The following is a 26,496-nucleotide window of genomic DNA, read 5'->3' as shown; positions in this document are numbered from 1 at the left end:
AGGGTAATTGTAATGTGTGATTTTCTTTTTAAATAATATTGAAAGAGTCGTGGTGAATTACCGCAAAATATTGTGTTACCCATAGGTGTTCTTCGATTCTACTGATTTTGAACAGTGAGTTGTCATTAAGTTTGGTTGATATGTTCGTGCACCCATTTTCTTTATGTGAGCATTAATTGATTTCCAACTTGTCATGCAAGTTAAGATATGCGGACCCTTTTGGGTTTACCTAGACTTAGTGGTTCTCGATTGTAAGACTATTTAATTGTTGTGATGTGATAGTCATAGATATTTGATGTTATATTGGCAGCCACGTAGGCAATGTGTCATGTGTGACGGTAAAATATGATCTATGGGGTTGGTTATGGTTGCAGGGAACTTGGTTCATAGGGTTAGTGAATAGATTCATGATGGTATTGTTTGGAGAATGTCGAAGCACGAAATGAATCTGACCTGATCCATGACGATGTTTCCACGGATTTTGAGATGAACGAACCGCATCTGATCTTCTCCTCCGGCTGCTCGTGACCTGCAATGACTTTTTGGGGGTGTGGAGGTGACCGCTAAGATGATCTCGAGGATCTCTTGTTCGCAGACACAAAAAACTGGTGGTGGCACTTATTGAGCATGGCCCCTTAATAAGGAGGTGGAGACCTCCTTATATAGAGAGCCTCATGGCCACCATCATGGTACCCTAATGGGCCTAGCCCAATTAGGGTTACCTCCACAAAACCCCCTCAGCCCAATAACATTGTATTAGTCCATATAATAAAATAAGCCAAACATAATAAATTTAGGGTCGTAAAACCGGGTTTAATACCATACCCCTACAAGCCCCCAGGTGGAGCGCTGGACTTTATGAGGTGTGTTAGGGCGGTTTTTTCCCTTTTCTTCGGCCTTATCTTTATTGTTTTTGAGTTTTGGGAGGTTTTCCTCATGATGGTGACGTGTTGTGGTTTTATGATAATGATGGTGCACTAGCATAAATAAGATATAGCACGCATCATAATAATAGTGGCGCGGGGCCTGATAGAAGATAGAGTGCGCGTCTTGATAATAATGTAACATAACTTGCGCGCGAGACAGCTTACGAGCTACAATAATAAAGCTTGCGCGCGAGGCGACTTACGGGCTATGAGAATAATAAAGCCTGCGCGCGAGGCGACTTACGGGTCTGAGAATAATAAAGCCTGCGCGCGAGGCGGCTTACGGGTCTGAGAATAATAAAGCCTGCGCGCGAGGCGCCTTACTGGTCTGAGAATAATAAAGCCTGCGCGCGAGGCGGCTTACGGGTCTGAGAATAATAAAGCCTGCGCGCGAGGCGGCTTACGGGTCTGAGAATAATAAAGCCTGCGCGCGAGGCGACTTACGGGTATGAGAATGATAAAGCCTGCGCGCGAGGCGACTTACGAGCTGTAATAATAATAAAAGCTTGCGCGCGTGAGGCGACTTACGAGCTGTAAAAATAATGAAGCCTGCGCGCGAAGCGACTTACGGATTTATGAGAATAATGAAGCCTGCGCGCGTGGCGTCTTACAAGCTATAATAATAAAAGCTTGAGCGTTTGAGGCGACTTACGAGCTGTAAAAATAATGAAGCCTGCGCGCGAAGCGACTTACGGATTTATGAGAATAATGAAGCCTGCGCGCGTGGCGTCTTACAAGCTATATTAATAATAAAATCTTGCGCGTGTGAGGCGACTTACGAGCTGTAAAAATAATGAAGCCTGCGCGCGAAGCGACTTACGGATTTATGAGAATAATGAAGCCTGCGCGCGTGGCGTCTTACAAGCCATATGAGTAATAAAGCTTGCGCGCGAGGCGTCTTACGAGCTAAAAGAATAATAAAGCTTGCGCGCGAGGCGTCTTACGAGCTATAAGAGTAATAAAGCTTGCGCGCGAGGCGTCTTACGAGCTATATGAATAATAAAGCTTGCGCGCGGGGCGTCTTACGAGCTATATGAATATTAAAACTTGCGCGCGGGGCGTCTTACGAGCTATAAGAATATTAAAGCTTGCGCGCGGGGCGTCTTACGAGCTATAAGAATAATAAAGCGTGCGCGCGAGGCGCCTTACGCGCTATAAGAATAATAAAGCGTGCGCGCGAGGCGTCTTACGCGCTATAAGAATAATGAAGCGTGCGCGCGAGGCGTCTTACGCGCTATAAGAATAATGAAGCCTGCGCGCGAGGCGTCTTACGAGCTCTAAGAATAATAAAAGCTTGCGCGTGAGGCGTCTTACGAGCTATAAGAAGAATAAAAGCTTGCGCGCGCGGCAACTTACGAGCTATAAGAATAATAAAGCTTGCGCGCGCGGCGACTTACGAGCTGAGGATAATAAAGCTGGCGCGTGGCCAATGGGTTTATGAGGATTCCCAACCTTTAAGTTTGGCATGTAGCCATATGTGATATTATGAGGATTCCCAACCTTTAAATATGGCGCGTAGCCATATGGGATATTATGAGGATTCCCAACATTTAAGTATGGCGCGTAGCCATATGGGATATTATGAGGATTCCCAACCTTTAAGTATGGCGCGTAGCCATATGGGGTATTATGAGGATTCCCAACCTTTAAGTATGGCGCGTAGCCATATGGGATATTATGAGGATTCCCAACCTTTAAGTATGGCGCGTAGCCGGGAGCGCGCATGCGACCCGCTGTGGCGGAGAGTAATCGCCGGGAGCGCGCATGCGACCCGCTGTGGCGTAGAGTAATCGCCTGGAGCGCGCATGCGACCCGCTGTGGCGGAGAGTAATCGCCTGGAGCGCGCATGCGACCCGCTGTGGCGTAGAGTAATCTCCGGGAGCGCGTATGCGGCCCGCTGTGGCGTAGTGATCGCCGGGAGCGCGCATGCGGCCCGCTGTGGCGTAGTGATCGCCGGGAGCGCGTATGCGGCCCGCTGTGGCGTAGTGATCGCCGGGAGCGCGCATGCGGCCCGCTTTGGGGTGGTGATCGCCGGGAGCGCGCATGCGGCCCGCTTTGGCGTGGTGATCGCCGGGAGCGCGCATGCGGCCCGCTTTGGCGTGGTGATCGCCGGGAGCGCGGATGCGGCATGGTGATCGCCGGGAGCGCGTATGCGGCCCGCTGTGGCGTAGTGATCGCCGGGAGCGCGCATGCGGCCCACTTTGGCGTAGTGATCGCCGGGAGCGCGTATACGGCCCGCTGTGGCGTAGTGATCGCCGGGAGCGCGCATGCGGCCCGCTTTGGCGCGAGTGATCCAAAGATTTTGAATATCCCCATCAGGTAGGTTTTATGGAAAACCAACAGATCTGATAGGGTTTATAGATTTATGAATATGAAGTGTGGCTGTTGCTCAAACGAACCCAGATCTGAGAAAAAACACAGATCTAAGGGTTTTCCCCAAAAGCTCGGTGGTTTCTTCCTGTGTATTTCCAGATCTGGAAGTATTTTTAGATCTACGGATTTTTGGATTTCCGTAGAACATATCTGAAAGAAGAAACCGTAGACCCGAGATATCGATGAACAGATCGGAGGGCCGAGACGAGAAGCGAAATGCGGTTCATTGCCGTCCCACGGATGGCGCCAATGTTGAAGCACGAAATGAATCTGACCTGATCCATGACGATGTTTCCACGGATTTTGAGATGAACGAACCGCATCTGATCTTCTCCTCCGGCTGCTCGTGACCTGCAATGACTTTTTGGGGGTGTGGAGGTGACCGCTAAGATGATCTCGAGGATCTCTTGTTCGCAGACACACAAAACTGGTGGTGGCACTTATTGAGCATGGCCCCTTAATAAGGAGGTGGAGACCTCCTTATATAGAGAGCCTCATGGCCACCATCATGGTACCCTAATGGGCCTAGCCCAATTAGGGTTACCTCCACAAAACCCCCTCAGCCCAATAACATTGTATTAGTCCATATAATAAAATAAGCCAAACATAATAAATTTATGGTCGTAAAACCGGGTTTAATACCATACCCTTACAGAGAATAATATGTATTTCTTAGGGAAATGTATATTTATTCAGCCAATGGCTACTTTAAATTGAAAATCTCATCCCCAATTAGAGGTCAGTGAGCAAAAACCAAACCGAATAAAACCGAAAACCGATGAAACTGAACTAAAATAACCAAACATTGGTTGTTGGTTATCTTTTGTGCCATCAACCAAATTTACCGAACAGAGCCATTTATACTTTCATATATTTATAGCTTTAATACATCCATTTCATGTATTTAATGTTTTATACCACAATTTCATGTATTCATGTTTTCGTTTCATGTATTAATTCTACCCACATTTAATGTATTTATGTATTCATTTAATGTATTTCTAAGTAAAAATTTTAGCCCAAAATCAGTTTTGGTTATTTACCGAACCAAACCAAAAACCCAAAGATTAACCAAATACTTAAACTGAACCGATTAACCAAATACCAGTTGATTAGTTTGACTAAGGCTAATAACCGAACTTACCCAACAGTTAAAAATGCTTTCACGTACGTTGAAACCATCACATTGCACCACCTTGACGTTCCTATCACGCTTGTGGGGAGGGCTGTCTAAGACAGTATTATTAGGCAATGGAAATTTTTTGATGAAACAATAATTGAGTTTGGCGAATATTACTTGTAGGTATGATTCATGTCCACTCATTTTTTCATGGAATATTAATTTCTAACTTGTCGTGAAAGTTGAGTTGAACACTTTATTCCATCGGTTTACTTGATTTTTCATATTCCAATCGTTACTAGGAAAAAGGAATTTTTTTTTAATTTTAATTCACCATATCTGGATACACTCGTCCTTCGATATGGGAAAAAATCAAAAATATATATATGCATGTATTGAGTCCGGACCAACCAAGTTATTTGAATTCGGCACATCCATATTATATTATATGAGTCCGGGCTAGCTTTGAATTTTTTAAAAATAAAGTTTGTTTAAAGCCGAAGAACGAGAAATCATTTACGAAATAAACGTAAAGATAAAGAAAGGCTAAGAAATAAAACTCCATAAAACCAAGCTCAAACCCAAATAAATTTTAAACAAAAAAAATAAACATTAAACCCAAAATCCAACCCTCCCATCTACCGATGTTCGAACACAATAAACAGAGTTTCTATTGTGTTCTAGCGACTGTGTGACTTACTGACTTGTGAGGTCAGACGCAAAAGTTAGAACAAAAGCTGACAAGCAAGCAGGTGAATTAGTGAAATCGTTTGGGTGTTAAATCGATTAATCAATTGATTGGTAGTGTCGTTGTCTACCGAGGCGTGAGGTTCGAAACTGAGTTTTGTGGGAGTGAAATCGATAAATAGAAACAGTTAACATAAGCAAGTAAAGACCAGGCAATTCGCATTTCACCATTTTGTATTTCTTTCAGTTTGTTAGTTAGGGTTTGGAAATATTGTTTAACCCAACCCAAACGAATTGCCGACCCAAACCTTAGAAGTAGGAAAAAAATTTGGGTCTTGTGACTTTCGTCCCATCCATATTCAAGATCAGCCACTGTTGGGTCACATGAAACACCAATTTTCCCTCTTACCACACCACTTCTTGAAACTTAAACGTTTTGGGTTTAAAATTACATTTTTTTAATTAATAAAAGATTTACTTAATCTAATTAAACTAAACCAACAAGTCCTTAATTTGCCTATTTCTAACAAATCAATTTAGGGAATTATATGCGTACTAATACACTACATGACTTTCCAATGTTTAAATGTGTCTTGCTATCTCTAGATAAATATTTTATATGTATTGAGTCCGTCCTCCCCCGTTTATGAAATTTTTTATACGTATTGAGCCCCCGGCACGGTTTTCCAAGCTTCGCCATTGTGTTTTTCAACCTATTTGACACATTAGATATAAAAGATTATTGATTAGTTTTTCTATATGAATGAGTCTTGCTATCTCTAGATAAATATCAAGAAAGGAAAAGACTAACGTACCACATAAATTTGGGTAGTTGGGATAAGGACCATTTATTACCTTTTTCCTTGATGTTTCAGAGTTCAGTGGCCCATTTAAGGGGAAAAAAAGAGAGCATATATATAGATAGCTAAATCAAACTCGAACCCAAACACGAGTGAACATTATTGTTCTCTTATTTGTCGATCAATATGATTGTTGGTTTGTCATTTTCTCGTTTCTCTTCTTGCTACATTTGCTTAATTCTCGCGGCATTAGTTCGCTTATGCTTATCTAGTCATAACTTCCATGAAGTATTGTGCATGGATGAAGAGAGACAAGCACTTCTTGAGTTCAAGCATGGGCTCATAGATGAAGGAGATCAACTTGCTTCTTGGGTTGAAGAGAACTCCAATTGTTGCAGTTGGACCGGAATTGTTTGTGATAACTTTACCGGTCATGTGGAAAAGATTAATCTTCCTGGTAATTGTCATACTAATGATATTATTCCAGGTAAAGATTATGAAGAATGCCTTAAGCGGAGACTAAAAGGGGATTTAAGCCCATCCCTACTGCATCTGAAGCAACTCAAACATATAGACTTAAGCTCCAATGATTTTGGGGGAATCCATGTTCCTAGGTTTATGGGTTCTCTTGGTAAGTTGAGATATCTTAACCTATCGAGTTCCAATTTTGGTGGAAGTATCCCTCCTCAACTAGGGAATCTCTCGGAATTGCGCATCCTTTGTCTTGGAAGTTTTTTGGATAAAGATCTTGAATCAACTAGCATTATGAATATGAAGTGGTTGTCAGGTCTTGGTTTCTTGCATCACTTAGATATGAGTGGCATAAACCTTAGTAAGGCGGTCGATTGGCTTCAGGTGATTAACACCCTTCCTTCTTTGGTTGAGCTACATCTATCTGGTTGTAAACTCTCCAATATGCATCCCCATGTTCGTAGTCACAACCTAACTTCTCTTTCCTTGCTTGATCTTTCATTTAACTTTTACCATGAAAGCATCATGCCACAGTGGATTTTCAACATAGCTAGTCTCGTTACACTCGATATAAGTTGGTGCCATTTTCTTGATCTTGATCATAGTGGCATTGATATTTTCCATAACTTGACTTCTCTTGAATTTCTTCACATCTCTGGGAACAATTTCATGAATTCGTCATTAGTTTTAAAAGGGTTGTCTAAAAGTGTAGGTAGTAACCTCATTTCATTAGATATTAGTTCTTGTAGTGTTTCAAGTTCGGATCTTGACGCCCTTCACAATTTGACTTCCTTGCTTAGCCTTGATCTTTCAAAAAACCAACTCACTAGGACAATCCCGAAATCATTGGGTAATCTTTGCAATCTAAGACATCTTCATCTGGCGGAAAACAATTTTTCAAATATTAGTTTAGAAAGCCTCCTTGAAATATTTTTTGAGTGTCATCCCTCTAGCATGGAGTCATTATCTGTCGAGTCCACTAAAATTTCTGGCCAACTGCCGCATGCACTTGGAGAAATGATATATCTTGAGATCCTCCAACTTGGAAACAATCGTATTGCTGGTATGATTCCCTATTCAATAGGAAGACCATCTTTTCTTAGGGTCTTAGATCTTGACGAAAATCTTATTTTTGGTCAAATTCCAAACTCGATTGGAGAATTATCATCACTGGAGTGGCTAGATCTATCAGATAACCGACTGAATGGAAGCCTTCCAAATAGCCTCGGTCAACTTTCGAGGTTGATTGGTTTAGATATTTCTAACAATTTCTTGAACGGTGTCGTGGCCGAATCACACTTTGCAACACTAGCAAGATTGCATTACCTAGATGGATTTAATAACAACTTAACCCTAAGATCCCATCAAGAAAATTTGATTCCCTCTCCCCGATTAGTGTTCTTGTCTTTAAGTAACTGGAATTTAGGGCCACATTTTCCAATATGGTTGCAAAAGCACAAAAATTTAGAATATTTGGAGATTAGCAACACTGGGATTTCATCACCCATGCCAGAGACGTTTTTGAGATCATTAACTGGTCTAAGGTATCTAGATATGTCCCAAAATCATATTCAAGGAATGTTGCTTAGCATTCCTTCAGCGATTAAGGTACTTGACTTGAGTTATAATGATTTTGGAGGTCAGTTACCGAAACTTTTGAGTGATTCATCGATATCCAACCTGGATTTATCATATAACTCTTTTAAAGGATCCTTGGGTCGTTTGTTGTGTTCCTCCGGTGGTGAAGTGCTTAAAGTTCTTAATTTGGCAAATAATCTTCTATCGGGTCTCATTCCCGAGTGTTGGGTCAAGTTTCCAAATTTGTCATTTTTATATTTAGCTAATAACAATCTGTCGGGCAGGATTCCAACAACTTTGGGATTTTTATCTTCCCTACGATCATTGAACATGTGCGACAACAAGCTCTCTGGAAGATTACATGTTTCTATACAGAGCTTGACAAAGTTACGGATCCTTCAACTTGCTAGGAATGAACTTGTTGGAAACATTCCAGCATGGTTCGGGAGAGAACTCTTGAGTTTAAGTATACTCAACCTCCGATCAAACAACTTTGATGGACATTTAAATCATCAGCTTTGTAATCTTACAAAGATTCAAATCTTGGATCTCGCTGATAACAATCTATCAGGAAACATTCCAAGATGCTTGAACAATTTCAATGTCCTCAATGGGAAAGAAAACACCCCAAAAGGTCTGTTTGAGTTCTCACCAGATGAAGATATGCATACTTCGGATAGTGCTTCTTTTGTTACAAAGGGGCAAGAGTATACATATGGCAATATTCTTGGATTGGTGATGATTTTGGACCTTTCAAGTAACGAATTTTCTGGGAGCATACCTAGTGAGCTAATGGCCCTTCAAGCATTGCAATCGTTGAATTTGTCAAGAAATCAATTGATGGGAAAGATACCAGAGAATATTGGAGACTTAAAATTACTTGAATCCTTTGATGTATCCATGAACCATCTGTCTGGTGAACTTCCCACAAGCTTATCAAGCTTGAGCTTCTTAAGTAGCTTCAATGTGTCCTTCAACAATTTGACTGGAAGAATCCCAACAAACACACAACTTCAAGGCTTCAATGAGTCTAGCTTCATGGGAAACAAACTTTGTGGAGAACCACTCACCAAAAGTTGTGCAGTTGTGACACCTGATAGAGACCAAGAAGAAGAAGATGCATCAAATGGAGCGGATTGGGGATTGATTATTAGCATAGTTTCTGGATTTATTGTTGGTTTTTGGGTTGTGTTGCTTCCTTTGATAGTGAGCACCTCATGGAGGATTGCATATTTTTCTTTCTTGAGAAAAATGTGGTATATAGTTTGTGATGCTATTCGAAAGTACTCGTGTAAGGTGCTTCATAAGTGAGAGAAGATGTTGTGAGGCTGTAATATATTAGTTTTACTTAATTACTTTAAAATGATTACACATATTTTAAAATAAAGTTACATGCTTGGGTCTTTGTTTATTTGATTTTTTTTCATAGTTCTTATTTTTATGATGCAATATCTCTTACAAAGGTAATAGTCTTAGAACTTTCTAGTAAACATTTTATCACATACGGAATTCTGAAATCACATACTCTTATGGTATGGCGACCATTTTTCTCCTTTAATACGACGTGCATCCCTTTCTTGCTTGCGTACCACCTACTCGTATTGTCATATGGCCCGCATGACATGCCAGGGTGTGGTTGATGTAGTGATGTTTGTATAGTATATGAGTGATGTTTGTTTAGCTCCACCTTATAAAAGATATATTCTGTTATAGATGTATGAATGTATTTGTCCAGGCTGTGTTTGCAAACATATAAATATAGACCTATGTATTTGCAGCTGCCAAGGTTGAGATATTTTAGCAGCTTACGCCTCATCTCTAGCTTGTCACGTGCCTCGGACACCTTATCATCTAGGTGCCCCTTACTCTTTTTAAAACCAATCCCATAAGAAACTACTGAAATTACCAGGTTAGTAATGGGCATGAACATATAAAAACTTTTTAAGTAATGGGCATGAAGATATAAAAACATCTTAACTAGTGGCAAATTGCGAGTATAAGTTTGACCAAAATATCGTTGACATGACCTCCTATCAAATCAACTTATCAGGCCTATATAAGTTGGGCTTTTTTTCAAATAGAGCCCACCAATCGATATTTCTAGACCAAAACCCATGTTATATACTTAGATAGATCAAATCTATGGGCCTGTCTAATTAATAAAAGTTTTTCTTAGGGAATATATTAGTTAGAGCATTCACATCTCTTCCGTTATCTTCAAATCCAAAATTATACTAAAAATTATCATATTTTTTTTCTCATGTTATACCTTTATAATTATCTTTTCTCTCTCCCCAACTTACAAGCAATTTCGACAAATATTAAAATATTACAAGGGTTGAACATTAGCTTTTCAAATATACAAAAAAATCACTACATTTTCTCCATCATCTACTCACAACACCCTAAACCACTTCTTACATTATAAAAACCCTATTCATAAAATTTGATAGGTAAGATGGCAATGCTCTTACACACAGATAGACAGACAGTCCATCTGATTAAGTGGATGACCTTGACTTGCATTAAAATTGCGCATGCACTATTTTCTTTACGCGTGAACCATAACTTTAAAAAATAATTGAGTTTGTGATAATTGCATGATATCCACTTGAGAATGATCCAATCTGTATTCACATAAAGTGCATGGTTTTCTTTTTCTAACTCTTTTAAAAGTTGAATTGAAGATTTTATTTCACCCATCTACTTGATTCTTCAGAGTTTATATCCAACCTATGGCTTTGAGTTCATGTATGATCGAGTATTGGAAAAGCGAGTACTGAGGAGAAAAACTCAACCTTATGTAACGTATGATCGGGTTCATATATAACCGGACATTAATACCCGGTTTTGAGTTTGTAATTTTTTATACAATTTTAAATTTATTTAAAATCTAAATTGGCTTTGTAATTTATAAAAATTTGCTATAAAAACCATGAATTCATTCAAGTACAAGTAATTTCCTTTACAATATGCATTAAAAAAAACTTAAATAAAAAACTTTGTGAAGTAAAAATAAAAATATACTTTAAAAATTCATTTATCCTATTGGTATATTTAGAAAAAAAATATGGTCTCGGGTATACGGTATCACCGCTCGGATACGTTAAAAGATATGGGATATAGAATAACCGGATTTTTTTCACGGGTTCGGTTCATGATAGTTTTTTTCTTTTTTCTTTTTTTGCGCACCTCTACTAGGTGAACCCAACTTCTATAATATCATGGCCCATTTGTGGGCCAAGCCCATTTAAAATTAATCAAAACCACACCCTATCATTTACCAATTTACCATATTACAGTGTCTTTCCGATTTCGTTGCCGCATTTCACAAACCGATTAACCACATCTAACCAATTAAAGATACAAATCCAATTAATTAGGTAACATTAAATTATATATTCTGACTATTTGTTTAACATATCCTTAAAGTATAGTGTAGTTTTATTTCCTTAAAATAAAAATTAAATTCTTTTATATCTACCTATTTAATATACGTTTTTAAGGAAAACAGAACATTAATGTTTTGAGCTTAATATAAACACCCTGTAATTTCATAAGCCTATAATCATTAGAAGGAATAGATTAAATCCTATTGTTAACTTTAGTTCAGATATTATATATAAATTAATTTGCATGGTACGTGCGTTTCCACCAGCCATGCCACATGGCATGAAGTGATTGGTCAACTTTTGTTCTTTTCGCCTTGTTTCTTGACAATAGTAATTCCTACATCGGGTACGTACTTCCCCGTATATATTATTGTTTGTTTACATTCTTCTTGATGTTTCAGAGCTTGAATAATACTCACCTGCCAACACTTTATGCTCTTTCTGTGCTATATAATTAACTGATATATTAAATATGATTACAAGCAGTGTTTTAAAAACCGGTTTAAATCGGCCGGTTGAACCGGTTAAACCGGATTTCGCATAACAGACCGGTATTTTAAGCCCGGTATTTTGGGCCGGTTTGCTAGAATATCGTGCCGGTGGTTTTTTTTCTAAATACCGGTTTTTACCGGCAAACCGGTTTTATGTCCAAGAAATTTTTGATATTTGCGGCGCATATTTTATCAAAATTACTTTTAACCCAACAATTAATATTCAAACGTGTAAACTTTAGCACTGTTTTTTTAAAATTGAGTGTTTTTGTATTATTTTTTTTAATATGGATTAACTTTCGGATTATTTTATGTTATGAAATCATTTACTTTTGGGCTATTTTTGGAGTTAAAGTTGTATTTATAGGAAATTATAAGGTAAACTATTTAACCGGTTGGACCTCCCGGTATAACCCGGTTCAACCGGTTGTACCATTTTTTAGTCCAATCCGGTATGAGTAAAAAACCGGTTTTTAAAACATTGATTACAAGCGGTACATATATTACTAGCAAAATAAAGTAATTATTAATATGCATTTTAATACACGCTTCATGACTTTTGATTGTTTGACCCACTTGAGATACACGTGGTCACTTGACTGTACACACTAGGCATTTACTACTTCATTGACTGCTTTCAACTTGTGCTATTGAGATACGGTCTATTTAATCCCAGCTCTTTCCTTGATAGTTCAGAACCTGAGTTCAGTTATCAAATTAAGAATACAAACTCTACACGAGTTACTATTACTGTTCTCTTCATCGTCAATCAATATGAGTGCTGGTTTTTCATTTCATCGTTTCTCTTCTTGCGACTTTTGTTTACTTCTTTTTATGGCCTTATTTCAATTGTGTTTATCTATTACAAATTCCAGTGCTATGTTATGCATGAATGATGAAAGACAAAACACTTCTCCAGTTCAAGCATGGACTCATAGATGACTTGCATCTTGGGTCCCGGAGGAGAATGGTGATTGTTGCAAATGGGCTGGAATTGCTTGTGATAACATAACAGGTCATGTTCACAAAATTCATCTTCAAGGTGAATATTGTTATTTTGATTATGATTATTACAACTCTGAGAAAGCATATGAAGAATGCTTGAAGCAAAGACTAAGGGGAGATTTAAGCCCATCTCTGCTAAATCTGAAGCAACTAAAGCATTTAGACTTGAGCAACAACGATTTAGGAGGAAAGCAAATCCCCATGTTTTTGGGTTCATTTAGAAACCTGAGATATCTTAACCTCTCACGTTCTGGATTTGGTGGAACAGTCCCTCCCCAGCTTGGGAATCTGTCAGAATTGCGCACCTTCAGTCTTGGAAGCTTTTATTCTCCATTTGAATCAACTAGCATGATGAGTATGCAATGGTTATGTGGTCTTCGTTTCTTGAATCATCTGGATATGAGTGGCCTAAACCTTAGCAAAGATATCGACTGGCTTCAGGTGATTAACACCCTTCCTTCTTTGGTTGAACTTCATTTGTCTAATTGTCAAATCATGCATATGCATCCACATGTTGCTAGTCTTAATCTCTCACATCCCTTTCTGTGCTTGATCTTTCTGAAAACGATTTCGATATAAGTTTGGTGCCAAGATGGATTTTTAGTATAACTGGACTAGTTTCATTAGATTTAAGTTGGTGTAACTTTCAAGGACTTATTCCTAGTAGTAGTGAAGGCTTCCATAACATGACCTCTCTCGAGTTGCTTCATGTGCGTTGGAACAGTTTTATGAATTCTTCGTTTGTATTCAAAGGGTTATCTGGTAGAAATCTCATATCATTAGATATTAGTAGTTGTGATGTCTCCAGTTTGGTTCTTGATTCCCTTCACAACCTCACATCTCTTCATAGCCTTGACCTTTCATATAATCAACTTACAAGGCAATACAAAAATCATTGGGTAGCCTTTGTAATTTGAGAGAGATTGACTTGTCAGGTAACAATTTTGGAAATACTAGCTTAACATCTCTTCTTGAAAGTTTTTTTAAGTGTAAATCACCTAGCTTGCTGTCACTATTCAACTCGTACTCCAGACTTTCTAGTCATCTACCACCTCAACTAGGACAGCTGATAAATCTGCAGTATCTTGTATTGAAGGGCAATAATATTGTTGGTGTAGTTCCATATTCCATAGGACGACTATCTTTTCTGAAGTACTTTGATCTTGACGAGAATCGTATTTCTGGTCAAATTCCGTTCTCAATCGGAGGATTATCGTCGTTGGAGGTATTAAGTGTTTCGAAAAACCAATTGAATGGCAGCCTTCCGGATAGTCTTGGACTGCTTTCAAATTTGATATATTTAGATATTTCCAATAATTCGTTGAAGGGTGTTGTGACAGATGCTCCCTTCTCCAATCTAAATAGATTGAAACACCTAGATGGAACAGGCAATAACTTGATTCTTAGACCGCGGCTAGCAAACTGGCATCCACATTTCCGGCTAGAGAAATTGTATTTAAATTCTTGGGATATAGGGCCTCAATTTCCATTGTGGCTACTACAACAGAGCAATTTAACATACTTAGAGATAAGAAATACAAAGATATCATCAATCATGCCTCTTTCATTTTGGGAATCATTCCCTGATCTAGAATTTCTAGATATGTCACAAAATCATATTCAAGGAAGCTTGCCGCTTAGCATCCCTAGTACACTGTATATACTCGACTTGAGTCATAACAAGTTTAATGGACAGTTACCAGAACTCTCAAATAGTTCATTGATGCTTATATTGGATCTATCATATAATTCATTTGTGGGAGTGCCACATCATTTGATATGTTCTGATGGTGTAAAAGAGCTCGAGATTCTTAATCTTGCTAATAATCATCTATCAGGTGGCATTCCTAATCAGTGCTGGGAAAAGTACCCGAGGTTGAGCTTCTTAAGCTTGGAGAACAACAATCTGTCAGGTGCGATTCCAAGAACTCTGGGGTCTTTATCATCATTGCAATCATTGAACATGTGTAACAACAAGCTTTCTGGAAGATTACCAGTTTCTTTAACAAATTTGAAGGGATTATCGATTCTTCAACTTGCCGGAAACAAGTTTGTTGGCAGAATTCCAACATGGTTGGGAACAGAAATCTCGTTTTTGAGCATTCTCAATCTCAGATCAAACAATTTTCGTAGAAATATACCTCGTGAGCTTTGTTATCTTACTAGTATTCAGATCTTGGACCTTGCTCATAATAATCTCACAGGAAATATACCAAGATGCTTTAGTAATTTCACCATCCTCTCTGGGAAAGAAGCTATTTCACAACCTAGTTATGCATTCCATATAAGTGTAGGGGCTGTATACAGACCAAAGACCACTTTTAGCAGTGCTTCATTGGTGATAAAAGGACGAGAAGATGTATATAGCACTATCCTCGAGCTTGTGATGATTGTGGACCTATCGTGTAACAATTTTTCAGGAGGCATCCCAAGTGAGCTAATGGCCCTCCGAGCGTTACAGTCTTTGAACCTATCAAGAAATCATTTGACGGGGAGTATTCCAAAGAACATTGGAGATATGAAATCACTTGTATCATTTGATGTGTCTGTCAATGGACTTTCTGGCGAACTTCCAGTGAGCTTATCAAGCTTGATTTTTTTGAGCAGCTTCAATGTATCATACAACAAATTTACGGGAAGAGTTCCAACAAGCACACAGCTGCAGAGTTTCAACGAGTCCAGCTTCCGTGGCAACAGACTTTGTGGAGATCCATTGCCCGAAAGTTGTACACTTGCATTGCCAGGTGCTCACCATGAAGATGAAGAAGAAAAAGACACAACACACATAGCAGATTGGGGATTTATTATCAGCACGATGTCCGGTTTCATTGCTGGTTTTTGGGTTGCATATTTTGGTTTTATGAGAGAATTAAAGTATATATTCTGTTATGTCATTCGTAAATACTGTTATAACATGTTTCATAAGTGATGAATGTTGTAAGGTTGTAATATGTTTAATTAGTTTTACTTTGAATTGATAGAAACTGCATTGTAATAAATTAAGTTACAACCTTCGATCTACCTAATCGGCTAATAGGCTGATACTCGTGACCCGTATACACGGGTCATGATATGATCAATGCTAAAATAAACTTCTCTCCTCTTACTCTCTCGTTCATCTCAACTAATTTTAATGAAACATGTTTTGCAATAGAACTACTAATGATTTAGAAGGGGAAAAAAAGGCTTTCTCATAGAGGAATGATGTTTACAATGTTGATACTGTAAACCAATCAAACTTTTACATACTAACACAAGTTTTTCTGGTCATATTTTTAAATGTGTTATACAAAAATTAAATTTTTGTTTTAAATTGTCAGACATTACATAACGCGATTTTTGTGATGATATTAATAATAATTGTCCCCGGAGCAAACAATAGTTTTTCTTCTAGAAATAAGCATTTTTAGACATAGGATGTGTTTAAATTGCTTCAATAAAAGTGAAGAAAGATAATGAAGAAGAAATAGTAAAGTGAAGCAGTAAACTAGCAGGGGAAGAGGAAGACAATACTAATATTAATTTAGCTTTTTTGCTATATATTAGGTGATATATGGTCTACCGATTCAGGATGTGTGCATGGTAAAACAAGCGTGGGAAAAGAGTAAAGAAACGAGCCAACTTTAAAAAAATAATTGGTTTTATTTAAATTTATGACCCGTTTCTTCACTAAGTTTCCACATTCCTACCAATCCATATGTGAGTCGGTCATTTGAGTAAACGGTCCATCATCATGTTTGCGTGACCTAGAAATTTAAGCACACTGCACACGGGTGTTTTCTAAGCGCTTAAAGAGAGCCCATTTACATTGACTCCATAAAAAGGCACATACACTCGCATAGAACAACAGGCAATTAGTCAAATCTGAAAGGTTTGACCCATAACAGTATCATAGTGCAGTGCTTCAATACAAGAGAACAATTATGGTATATAAACTCATGCCAGCATGTAAGTCATCAATAGGTTGTACCGTACAAGAACTGACCAAAAGGATGTGATGTGGTTGGATCTCTATATTACAAGCACAATTAAGAGGTGAAGTATCAATCTACATATACTTTACTAATCAAAGGGGTCGATGCGTGGATCATGCTCACTTGCCATAGCCATTCCTATACAAAGACATGTTGGGCACATAACCTGCATAATTCAAATCTAGAAATTACAATGAAACAAAATAAGCACATTCGCACGCTAATTTGGCATTCGCACAATGCTTAATTTTCCTGCACCGGAGCAGTTCGAACATATTTTGGTTTAAGGTGATGACAGATGTTGATTTCTGACATTAGCATATGCAACTGGGTCAATAAGTACAATGGCACCTGTGCTAGCACATTGAGCACATGCTAGATACCCTGCATAACATTACAGAAAAACCGGTTTCACGAACCGAAACCAGTTCTGGTTATTACCCAGTGAGACAAAAAACCAGTTTCAAACGGATACAACCCTACCATTACAAATTGGTTTGGGGTTCTGGAGCATCCAACCGGTTTTTTAGAGTGGTTAAAAATTGGTTAACCGGTTATATCCATCTGAAAAAAAAAAAAATAAATAAAAAATTATATAACCGTTTGAAAGTGGCTATATAACCTTTTTAAAACAGCTATATAACCGTTTTAAAATGGTTTTTTTTACCATTTTACCCTTCTACTAGTATAGATAGGCATTGGTTGGGTTAAATTCCTTTGACCTTTTTTAATTAAAAAAAAACGTTATTTTAACCGATTAAACGTTATTTTTACCATTTTACCCTTCTACTAGTATAGATAGGCATTGGTTGGGTTAAATTCTTTTGACCTTTTTTAATTAAAAAAAAACGTTATTTTAACCGATTAAGCAGTTAATCGGTTCCGGTTTCATAGGTTAGGGTTATTGAGTTACAAAAACCCTTTATTAACCTTACTAGTTATTGATCAAACCAGTTTGACCACATTGACCAATAGCTGCTTTGGTTACTACCCGATACAACAGAAAACCGGTTAACCAACTTGTGCAGCAGTAATCACAACAATTGAGCAAAAAAAAAGGTTCCATAATTACATCTCAGAAGTGATGAATTAATCGCAAGTGGGGTGAGCAATAACAAAACGAACCAAAATTAACTGAAAAATCGAATATCATTTTATTTGTACCCACAGTTAACCAAAATTAACCGAATCAAACCAACCATGTTTGCATACATTTCTAGTTTATATACCTCCATTTCATGTATTTTTAAGCAAAAATTTAACCCAAGTTTGGTTTTGGTTATTAACCGAACCAAAAACCTACAAACTAACCGAATAAACCGAGCCAATTAACCAAAAACCGATCAATTGATAAAATAGATTAACCGACGACTTCGATTTCAGTTCTGGTTTACCCTAATAACTGAAAAATCGATTATCATCTTTTTTGTACCCACTTAACCGAAATTAACCGAACCAAACCATCCATGTTTGCATGCATGTCTAGCTTTTATACCTCATTTCATGTATTTTAAAGCAAAAACTTAACCCAATAAACAGAACCAAGTAACTGAAAACCGATTAACCGTTGACTTCGATTTTAGTTTCGGTTTACGTTACTAACCGAAACGAACCAAAATTAACTGAAAAATGAATTATCATTTTTTGTATCCACGACTAACCGAAATTAACCGACCCAAACCATCCATATTTGCATACATGTCTAGCTTTTAAACCTCCGGTTCATGTATTTTAAAGCAAAAACTTAACCCAATAAACAGAACCAAGCAACCGAAAACCGATTGATTAATAAAAAAGATTAACTGATGACTTCGATTCCAGCTTCGGTTTATCCTAACAACCGAAACCTGCACACCCCCTAACCGCAACAGCAAATAAACTATCAAATCAACAACTAAATGCATTCAATTTTGAAAAAACTCCCAATTCATATTACATTACATAAAACAACAATTAATTAATATACATAACATAAAAACAACAGTTAATTACCCTGCCGCGTGCGTTGTTGGCCGCTGAGTCAGCATCAATCGAAGCATACATAGTAGACGCGTCTGGATCCGACGATGACGTCATCAACTGATTACGGTGTGTAAACGGAGCCGTTAACGGATACGAAGCATCAAAAGTATTCGACCCGAACTTATCATCTCTTATTAATTACGGTGGACATTATCCTGCTGCCACGTCACCCTAGGAGGCTCTTAAGTTTTTAAGAGTTTAATTCCGATCATTAAGAAAAAGTGAAAGCTACTACTGACGTAAAATATAAAATAATTGAGTTAAACTAATTAAAAGTCCAGTCAGTTTGTATTCTTGTAAACCCATAATCAAGAAAACGAGTAATATGTTTAATACAGATAAACATATATTAACAATAAAAAAATGAGAGACAATGATCTTATTTGTATTCAAATAATTGAGCTATCAGGGCCGGCTATGAGACAGGGTGGTCTACGGTTTAAGCCCAACACTTTGATAGACCCGATTTTTTAGGAAAAGTTAGTGAATGTCTATCTGTCTATATGACATTACTTTTGGTTAACTAAACATACCCCCCCCCCCTCACTTTCCGTTACAGTCTTATTTCCATAAATGCCTTTGATTTCCTTATTTCATTTGCTCCCATATTACTTCACTAGTATATAAACCACCTCCTTACGGTCGCAATACAAGGTACGGGCTTGTTAGTTAATTAGGGCAGACAATCCAAATTATTTGAACTAGAACCCACTCATTTTTTCACGGACTAATCCTATTTCATAAATTGATTTTCAAACATATCATGAAAGTTGAGTTGGAGAGGTTGTTTTATCTGTTTACTTGATATTTATGAGTTAAAATTAACATGATCGATAAGAAAAAATGAAAGCTACTGCTAAAGGATAAACAATGAGTTTGAACTTAAACACACGATCATCTTGTAAGCCTATAATTAATAATATGAATATATTAAAATAATATTATAACTTTTATACTAATAACAAATATAAAATAGAAAAAAAATTATTAGACATTCTCAACATATTCTCTAAAAATATGTGAGGGAAATTTATAAATTATATGGTATGACTATAAGTGGTTGCGGGTAGATGAAAGAGAAAATGTTATACGGGAAAGTTAAATTTGGGATTTTACTCTTCTTTACACCGTATAATATTTTAATACTTTTTGAAAGTGATTGTGAGTGAATGAGAGAGAAATGATAATGATAAAAGTGTATTATTTAAATAAAAATGAGAAAGAAACTTAGTGATTTTTATGGATATATAGTAGGGAACTGAATGTGAATGCTCTAATAATTCAACATATACCGATATAGAGTTTAAATACAGGGTTTTGGGCACAATTTGATAATTTGTGGTTAGTACTACCCAGGTTTTCTCTTGTAATGATTAGGATTTTTAACTTCAAGTCACTAAATTGCAACTTAACAAGATTCTCTTGTATGTTTGTGATCATTGGCATCATATTGTTTACATTGATCCATAAAGGAGTTTGAAGGATGGAGGTCATAATCATTACGTCATCTTCAACTTTTATACCTCATGTTGAAAAATGCCCATGATCTCAAACGAAGGTTTAAGTTAATAAGTTATGGTGTGGTGATGTAGTGCAAAATTTAGTTAAAGAAAAATATAGTAAAAGTGATTTATTTTGTTGACTATAGATTACATTAAAAAATTGGTGTTTTAAATAACGTATTACATATATGGTATTCATAAATAATATTAGTCCTACATCCCCGCATATTATTATTGTTTCCGACGGGTTATTTTCTCACATTCTTCTTTATTTTGTTCTTTCTGATTTGTATAATTAATTGATATGCTAAATATGATTACAAACATGGTATATAATTACTAGCATACTAAAGTAGTTATTAATATGCATTTAATACACGCTGCATAATTAACTTTTGAGCGTTTGAACCGCTAAATATGAAATCAACTGACAGGGGGTATCCCAAAGAACATTGGAGATATGAAATCACTTGTATCATTTGATGTGTCTGTCAATGGGCTTTCTGGCAAACTTCCCATGAGCTTGTCAAGCTTGAATTTCTTGAGTAGCTTCAACGTGTCCTACAACAGTTTTACAGGAAAAGTTCCAACGAGCACACAACTGCAGAGTTTCAACGAGTCCAGCTTCTTTGGCAACAAACTTTGTGGAGATCCACTGCCCGAAAGCTGTACACCTGCATTACCAGATGCTCACCACGAAGATGAAGATGAAAAAGGCACATCACACAGAAGATTTGGGATTAATTATCAGCATAGTGTTTGGATTCGTTGCTGGTTTTTTGGTTGTTGCAGTTCCTTTGATAGTCAGCACCAAGTGGAGGATTGCATATTTTGGTTTTATGAGAGAACTGAAGTATATAGTCTGTAATGTCATTAATAAATACTGTTGTAGTATGTTTCATAAGTGATAAATGTTGTAAGTTTGTAATATGTTCAGTTTTACTTTATAAAGATAGCATATGCATGGTAATAAATTAAGTTACAACCATCAGAAATTGATTATACAATGTTGCAAAAGTTTTAATTCCCAAATTGTTAATACATGCGGTTCAAATGTTTATAAATATAAAGTTATCCACTTATCAGGTGGGCCTTTTGAACCCAAATTCTGTTGATCAACTATATGGGCCTGCCCAACCTACCCATTTGATTTCTGAAGTAAGGGTATTTCTGTAATTTAATTTGCAAAAAGGTCTTGGCAGCTTTTAAGTTTTTTAAACATCTTTTGTTTATTAGCATATATTTTTTAAATTATTAGTTTAACTATTAAAAAAAATAAGAACTTTCAACGAGAGATTCTCTTTAAAAACAAAATTTTCTAACTTCTAAAACTCTTGTTCTCAAAGATACTCTTAGATGTTTACTTGTTGATAAATAATCTCATTTAAAATAGCCGAGCCCGAGCTCATTTTGACTTATGAGTTATGACTTAAAAGAGCTCGACCTCTAGCTTGGCTCTTTTTGAGCCCTCGGGTAATGAGTTGTATTTTCAAGCTCGAGCTAAGCTATTATTTATTAATTAATTTTTGTATGGTTTTTTAATTGCATTTATATATTTTAAGAAAAACATTAAATGAGCATAAGCTTGGTTCGAGCTCATGTAGTGCCTTAAATGAGCCAAAGCTTTGCTCGAGCTCGGCTGTCTGGTGTGAAACTAATACTTCAAAGTCCAAAAGAAGTAAAACTTAAAGTTACACATGGTTTGACGAACCTAAACGAGCTTCCCATACAAGGCTCGAGCTCGGGCTTGATAAACATACAAGCTTTGTTTGAGGTGCGTGCTCGGTTCAAAAGCTAGTTAATTAATAAAAGCTTACAAATAGCTTTTTTACGCAGGGATATTAGTCCATCTGATTGATTTACCTTGACTTGTATTAAATTTGTACATGCACCATTTGTTTACGTGTTTTGGACCAAGAAATAATTGAGTTTGAGTGAGATAATTGCATGATTCCCACTTGAGAATATGATCCAATCAGTATCCACATAAAGGGCATGGTTTTCTTTTTCTAACTTTTTTTTAAAATAATACTGAATGTAGTGTGTGGCAAATTGGGAGAGTTTTGGACGATAAAGGGCTACACACCCCACCCCACCCCCGCGATGTTGGGGGTATAGATTTGTCACCAGATGCGTGATGAAAATAATTAAAAAAAATTAAAAAGGGGGCGACAAAGGGTGACAACATCACTAAATCCTTAAAATGAAAATCGTGTGTAGCCCTCTACTACACATAACCTAATAGTTGAATTGTAGATTTTATTTCATCCATCTAAGCTATTTGATTTCAGAGTCATATCTAATCGTTAAGGAAAAAAGAAAGCGGTTGTTGATAAAGTTTTGAGTTTAAGGGGGTGTTTGGGATTTCTTATTTTCATCAACTTATAACTTATAAACTTTTTGAAAAGTAATAAGGTGTTTGGGATTGTTTATTATGTGAGAAAAAAAGTTCCATAAGTTATACTTTTGTAACTTATTAACTTAATGAAAAGTTATAAAGAGATAAAATAAGGAGTCCCAAACACCCCCTAAAATTAAACACCCGCCCATTTCATAACCCTATAACCAAGAAAATGATCAATAGATTAAATTCTATTTAAACTTTATTAGTACAGGCATGAAGTTGGTGGGTTTTCACCCGCCCATATATAACTTAATTTGCATAGTTGGTGGGTTTTCACCCGCCATGTCCATGCCACATGGCATGAAGTGATTGGTTCACTTTTATTTATTTTCATTTTCTTTTACCAGAAAACTATTTATGTTAAATACAATTAGTATTGTAATACTAATTTATACGGGAGATATGAGGGATAACCCTGGCTTGCTAGAGTTCGAGTCCTGATCTCACCTGATTTTACCGGCTTCTCGCTGTCGTGCCGCTTAACGGGCGTGGGGTCGGGTTTTATCCGGGGAATCCCTCATTAGGTGGACCGCTAGGGGCTCCGTCCGTCGGGACTCGTGGCCGGCTCGGGCTACCTTTAGCCAATGAGGGCCGTGTACGGAGTACCCGGCGTTACTTAGTTGGTCGTTCCAAAATAAAATTAGTATTGTAATAATAATCAAATCCGGAAATGTTACAATTTGGTCCCTAAGCTATTGGCACTTAACAACTGAGGACCTCAACTATTACAAACATCTCAATACTCTGTGTGGACCTCAGTGAAAACGAATTCATCCTCAAAATGGCTTCATCTATTGACAAATTGGACTAGTGAACCAACTACTGTTTAAGGACTTTATTACCTCGTCGAACCACCCCATGATAGGAGCTATAGACCGTGGATAACTCGGCTGTTGAGTCCTGTGAGTTAATTTCAAAAGCGAAACATTGCAGTCATTGGGCAGCAATAAATTTGTTTAATGTGTCCATGCACCCGTTTTCTTTACGTCGACAACTCGATCAACTTGTCGTCAAAGTTGAGTGGGAGACCTTATTCCACCATTTCTTGTCGATCAACTTTACTATTTGAAAGTTGAGTGGGAAACTTTATTCCACCATTTCTGTCGATCGACTTCATTCAATCCGTTTACTTTTACTTTATGATTTTACAGAGTTTGATTCTGATCGCTAAGGAAAAATGAAAGCTACTACTGAAACGTAAAATAATTGAGTTTAAACTTAAACATCCTGTCGTCAGTGGCGGATCCAGCATACAAACGGGTGATTCCCCGGAACCACCCGAGTTTCGAAATAATAGTGTACGGATATATAGAAGACGCGTAGGAACCACCTTATAAATTAAGAGGGAACCACCCAAAAAAAATTCCTGGATCCGCCACTGCCTGTCGTCTTGTATTCTTGTAACCTATATTCAAGAAAATGAATAGAACAAATAATATTTTTATCTTTATTACAGATATAAACATTTAAAATAAGAGTAGAAATAATATTTTTTTGGTCCTCAAATGGAAGCACGAGATGTTATGAATTTTTTTTTTTAACTTTTTTTTAACTTAATTCTAAAACTATTTTATATAACAGCCAAACATAGCCTAAACCATGAAACCAAACCGTCACTGACGGTTTGGTTTGGTTCGGTTTTAAACACAATTCGGTTTTGTTTTTCAAAAAACCGAATTAGTAATGGTTTGGCACACGGTTTGACCTAAAAACCGGACCGTGAACACCCCAATTGACTAGAATTCATTGACTAATTTCAACTTATGCTGGTTGAGACACGGTCTATTTAATGTTAGCTCTTTCCTTGATAATTCAACACCTGAGTTAAGTGATCAAATTAAGAATAAAAAAGCGTAGAGATTCTTTGAACTAAACTCAAACACGAGTGACTATTATTATTCCCTTCATCATCAATCAATATGAGTGATGGTTTTTCATTTTCTCGTTTCTCTTCATCCCACTTTTGTCTTCTTTTTATGGCCTTATTTCATTTGTGTTTATCTAATACAAATTCCAATGCTATGCCATGCATGGATGATGAAAGACAAGCTCTTCTCCAGTTCAAGCATGGACTCATAGATGATGCAGGTCGACTTGCGTCTTGGGTCCCGGAGGAGAATGGTGATTGTTGCAAATGGGCTGGAATTGCTTGTGATAACATAACAGGCCGTGTTCACAAGATTCATCTTCCAGGTAAAGATTGTTATTTTGATTATTACACCACAGAGAAAGCATATGAAGAATGCTGGAAGCAAAGACTAAGCGGAGATTTAAGCCCATCCTTGTTGAATCTGAAGCAACTAAAGCATTTAGACTTGAGCAACAATGATTTTGGTGGAAAGCAAATTCCCAGGTTTATGGGTTCACTTAAAAGCTTGAGATATCTTAACCTCTCACGTTCTAAATTTGGTGGAAAAGTCCCTCCTCAGCTGGGGAATCTGTCTGAATTGCGCACCCTCAGTCTTGGAGTCTCTTTTGAACAACTTAGCATGATGAATATGCAATGGTTGGCTGGTCTTCGTTTCTTGCATCATCTGGATATGAGTGGCCTAGACCTTAGCAAAGCAATCGATTGGCTTCAGGTGATTAACACCCTTCCTTCTTTGGTTGAACTTCATTTTTCTGATTGTCAACTCATGCATATACACCCACATGCTGCTAGTCTTAATCTCACATCCCTTTCTGTGCTTGACCTTTCTGGTAACTATTTCAGTAACGGTTTAGTGCCACAATGGATTTTCAGTTTGACTAGTCTAGTTTCATTAGATTTAAGTTGGTGTTATTTTCACGGGCCTATTCCAAGTAGTAGTGAAGGCTTCCATAACATGACCTCTCTCCAAGTGCTTCACATGCCTGGGAACGATTTCATGAATTCTTCATTCGTATTAAAAGGGTTGTCTGGTAGTAATCTCGCATCATTAGATATTAGTGACTGTGCTGTCTCCAGTTTAGCTCTTGATTCCCTTCACAACCTCACATCTCTTCATAGCCTTGACTTGTCAGATAATCAACTTACAAGGGCAATACCTAAATCATTGGGTAACCTTTGTAACTTGAGAGAGATTGATTTGTCAAGAAACAATTTTGGTAATATTAGTTTAACATTTCTTCTTGAAAGTTGTTTTGAGTGCAAAGCACCTGCATTGGAGTCAATACGCATCATGGCCTCCAGACTTTCTAGTCATCTACCAAATCAAATTGGAGATTTGATAAATCTGGTGTACCTCCAACTTGATTACAACTGTATTGTGGGCACAATTCTAGATTCCATACGACGACTTTCTTTTCTGAAGTATTTGAATCTTGATTGGAATCTTATTTCTGGTCAAATTCCATTCTCAGTTGGAGGATTATCTTCTTTGGAGGTATTGCCTGTTTCAAATAACCGACTGAACGGCAGCCTTCCAGATAGTCTTGGACTACTTTCAAATTTGGTACATTTAGATATTTCCAATAATTTGTTGATGGGTGTTGTGACAGATGTTCCCTTCTCCAATCTAAACAAATTGAAAGTCCTAAACGGAGGAGGCAATAACTTGACCCTTAGGCCGCGCCTAGCAAATTGGAATCCTTATTTCCGACTGGAAAGATTGTTTTTAAATTCTTGGGATATAGGGCCTCAATTTCCATTGTGGCTACTACAACAGAGCGATTTAACAGTGTTAGAGATAAGAAACACCGGGATATCATCAACCATGCCTCTTTCATTTTGGGGATCATTCCCCAATCTAGAATATCTAGATATGTCGCA

At 37.3% G+C, this 26,496-nt stretch overlaps 2 protein-coding genes and 1 pseudogene across 2 annotated transcripts; 2 read left to right on the top strand and 1 right to left on the bottom strand.

Annotated features, from left to right (window-relative positions):
* Window positions 1-6,203: 6,203 nt before the first annotated feature.
* LOC143548005 (receptor-like protein EIX2) lies at window positions 6,204-9,266 on the top strand. The gene has a single exon (XM_077039282.1). The coding sequence runs from the start codon at window positions 6,204-6,206 to the stop codon at window positions 9,264-9,266; it is 3,063 nt and encodes a 1,020-aa protein (XP_076895397.1).
* A 5,132-nt stretch (window positions 9,267-14,398) lies between these two features.
* On the top strand, window positions 14,399-15,772 carry LOC143548004 (receptor-like protein EIX2). Its single transcript, XM_077039280.1, has one exon. The coding sequence runs from the start codon at window positions 14,399-14,401 to the stop codon at window positions 15,770-15,772; it is 1,374 nt and encodes a 457-aa protein (XP_076895395.1).
* Window positions 15,773-16,847: 1,075 nt separating this feature from the next.
* Window positions 16,848-26,496, bottom strand: part of LOC143548018 (protein ORANGE, chloroplastic-like) — a 64,598-nt pseudogene continuing 54,949 nt past the window's right edge.

This window comes from Bidens hawaiensis, unplaced genomic scaffold (assembly GCF_021521415.1).
Source record: "Bidens hawaiensis isolate Kalapana, Puna unplaced genomic scaffold, B.hawaiensis_p1.1 tig00014899_1, whole genome shotgun sequence".
In the NCBI taxonomy this organism is placed as follows: Eukaryota; Viridiplantae; Streptophyta; class Magnoliopsida; order Asterales; family Asteraceae; genus Bidens; species Bidens hawaiensis.
This window is presented reverse-complemented; position numbering and strand designations above follow the sequence as displayed.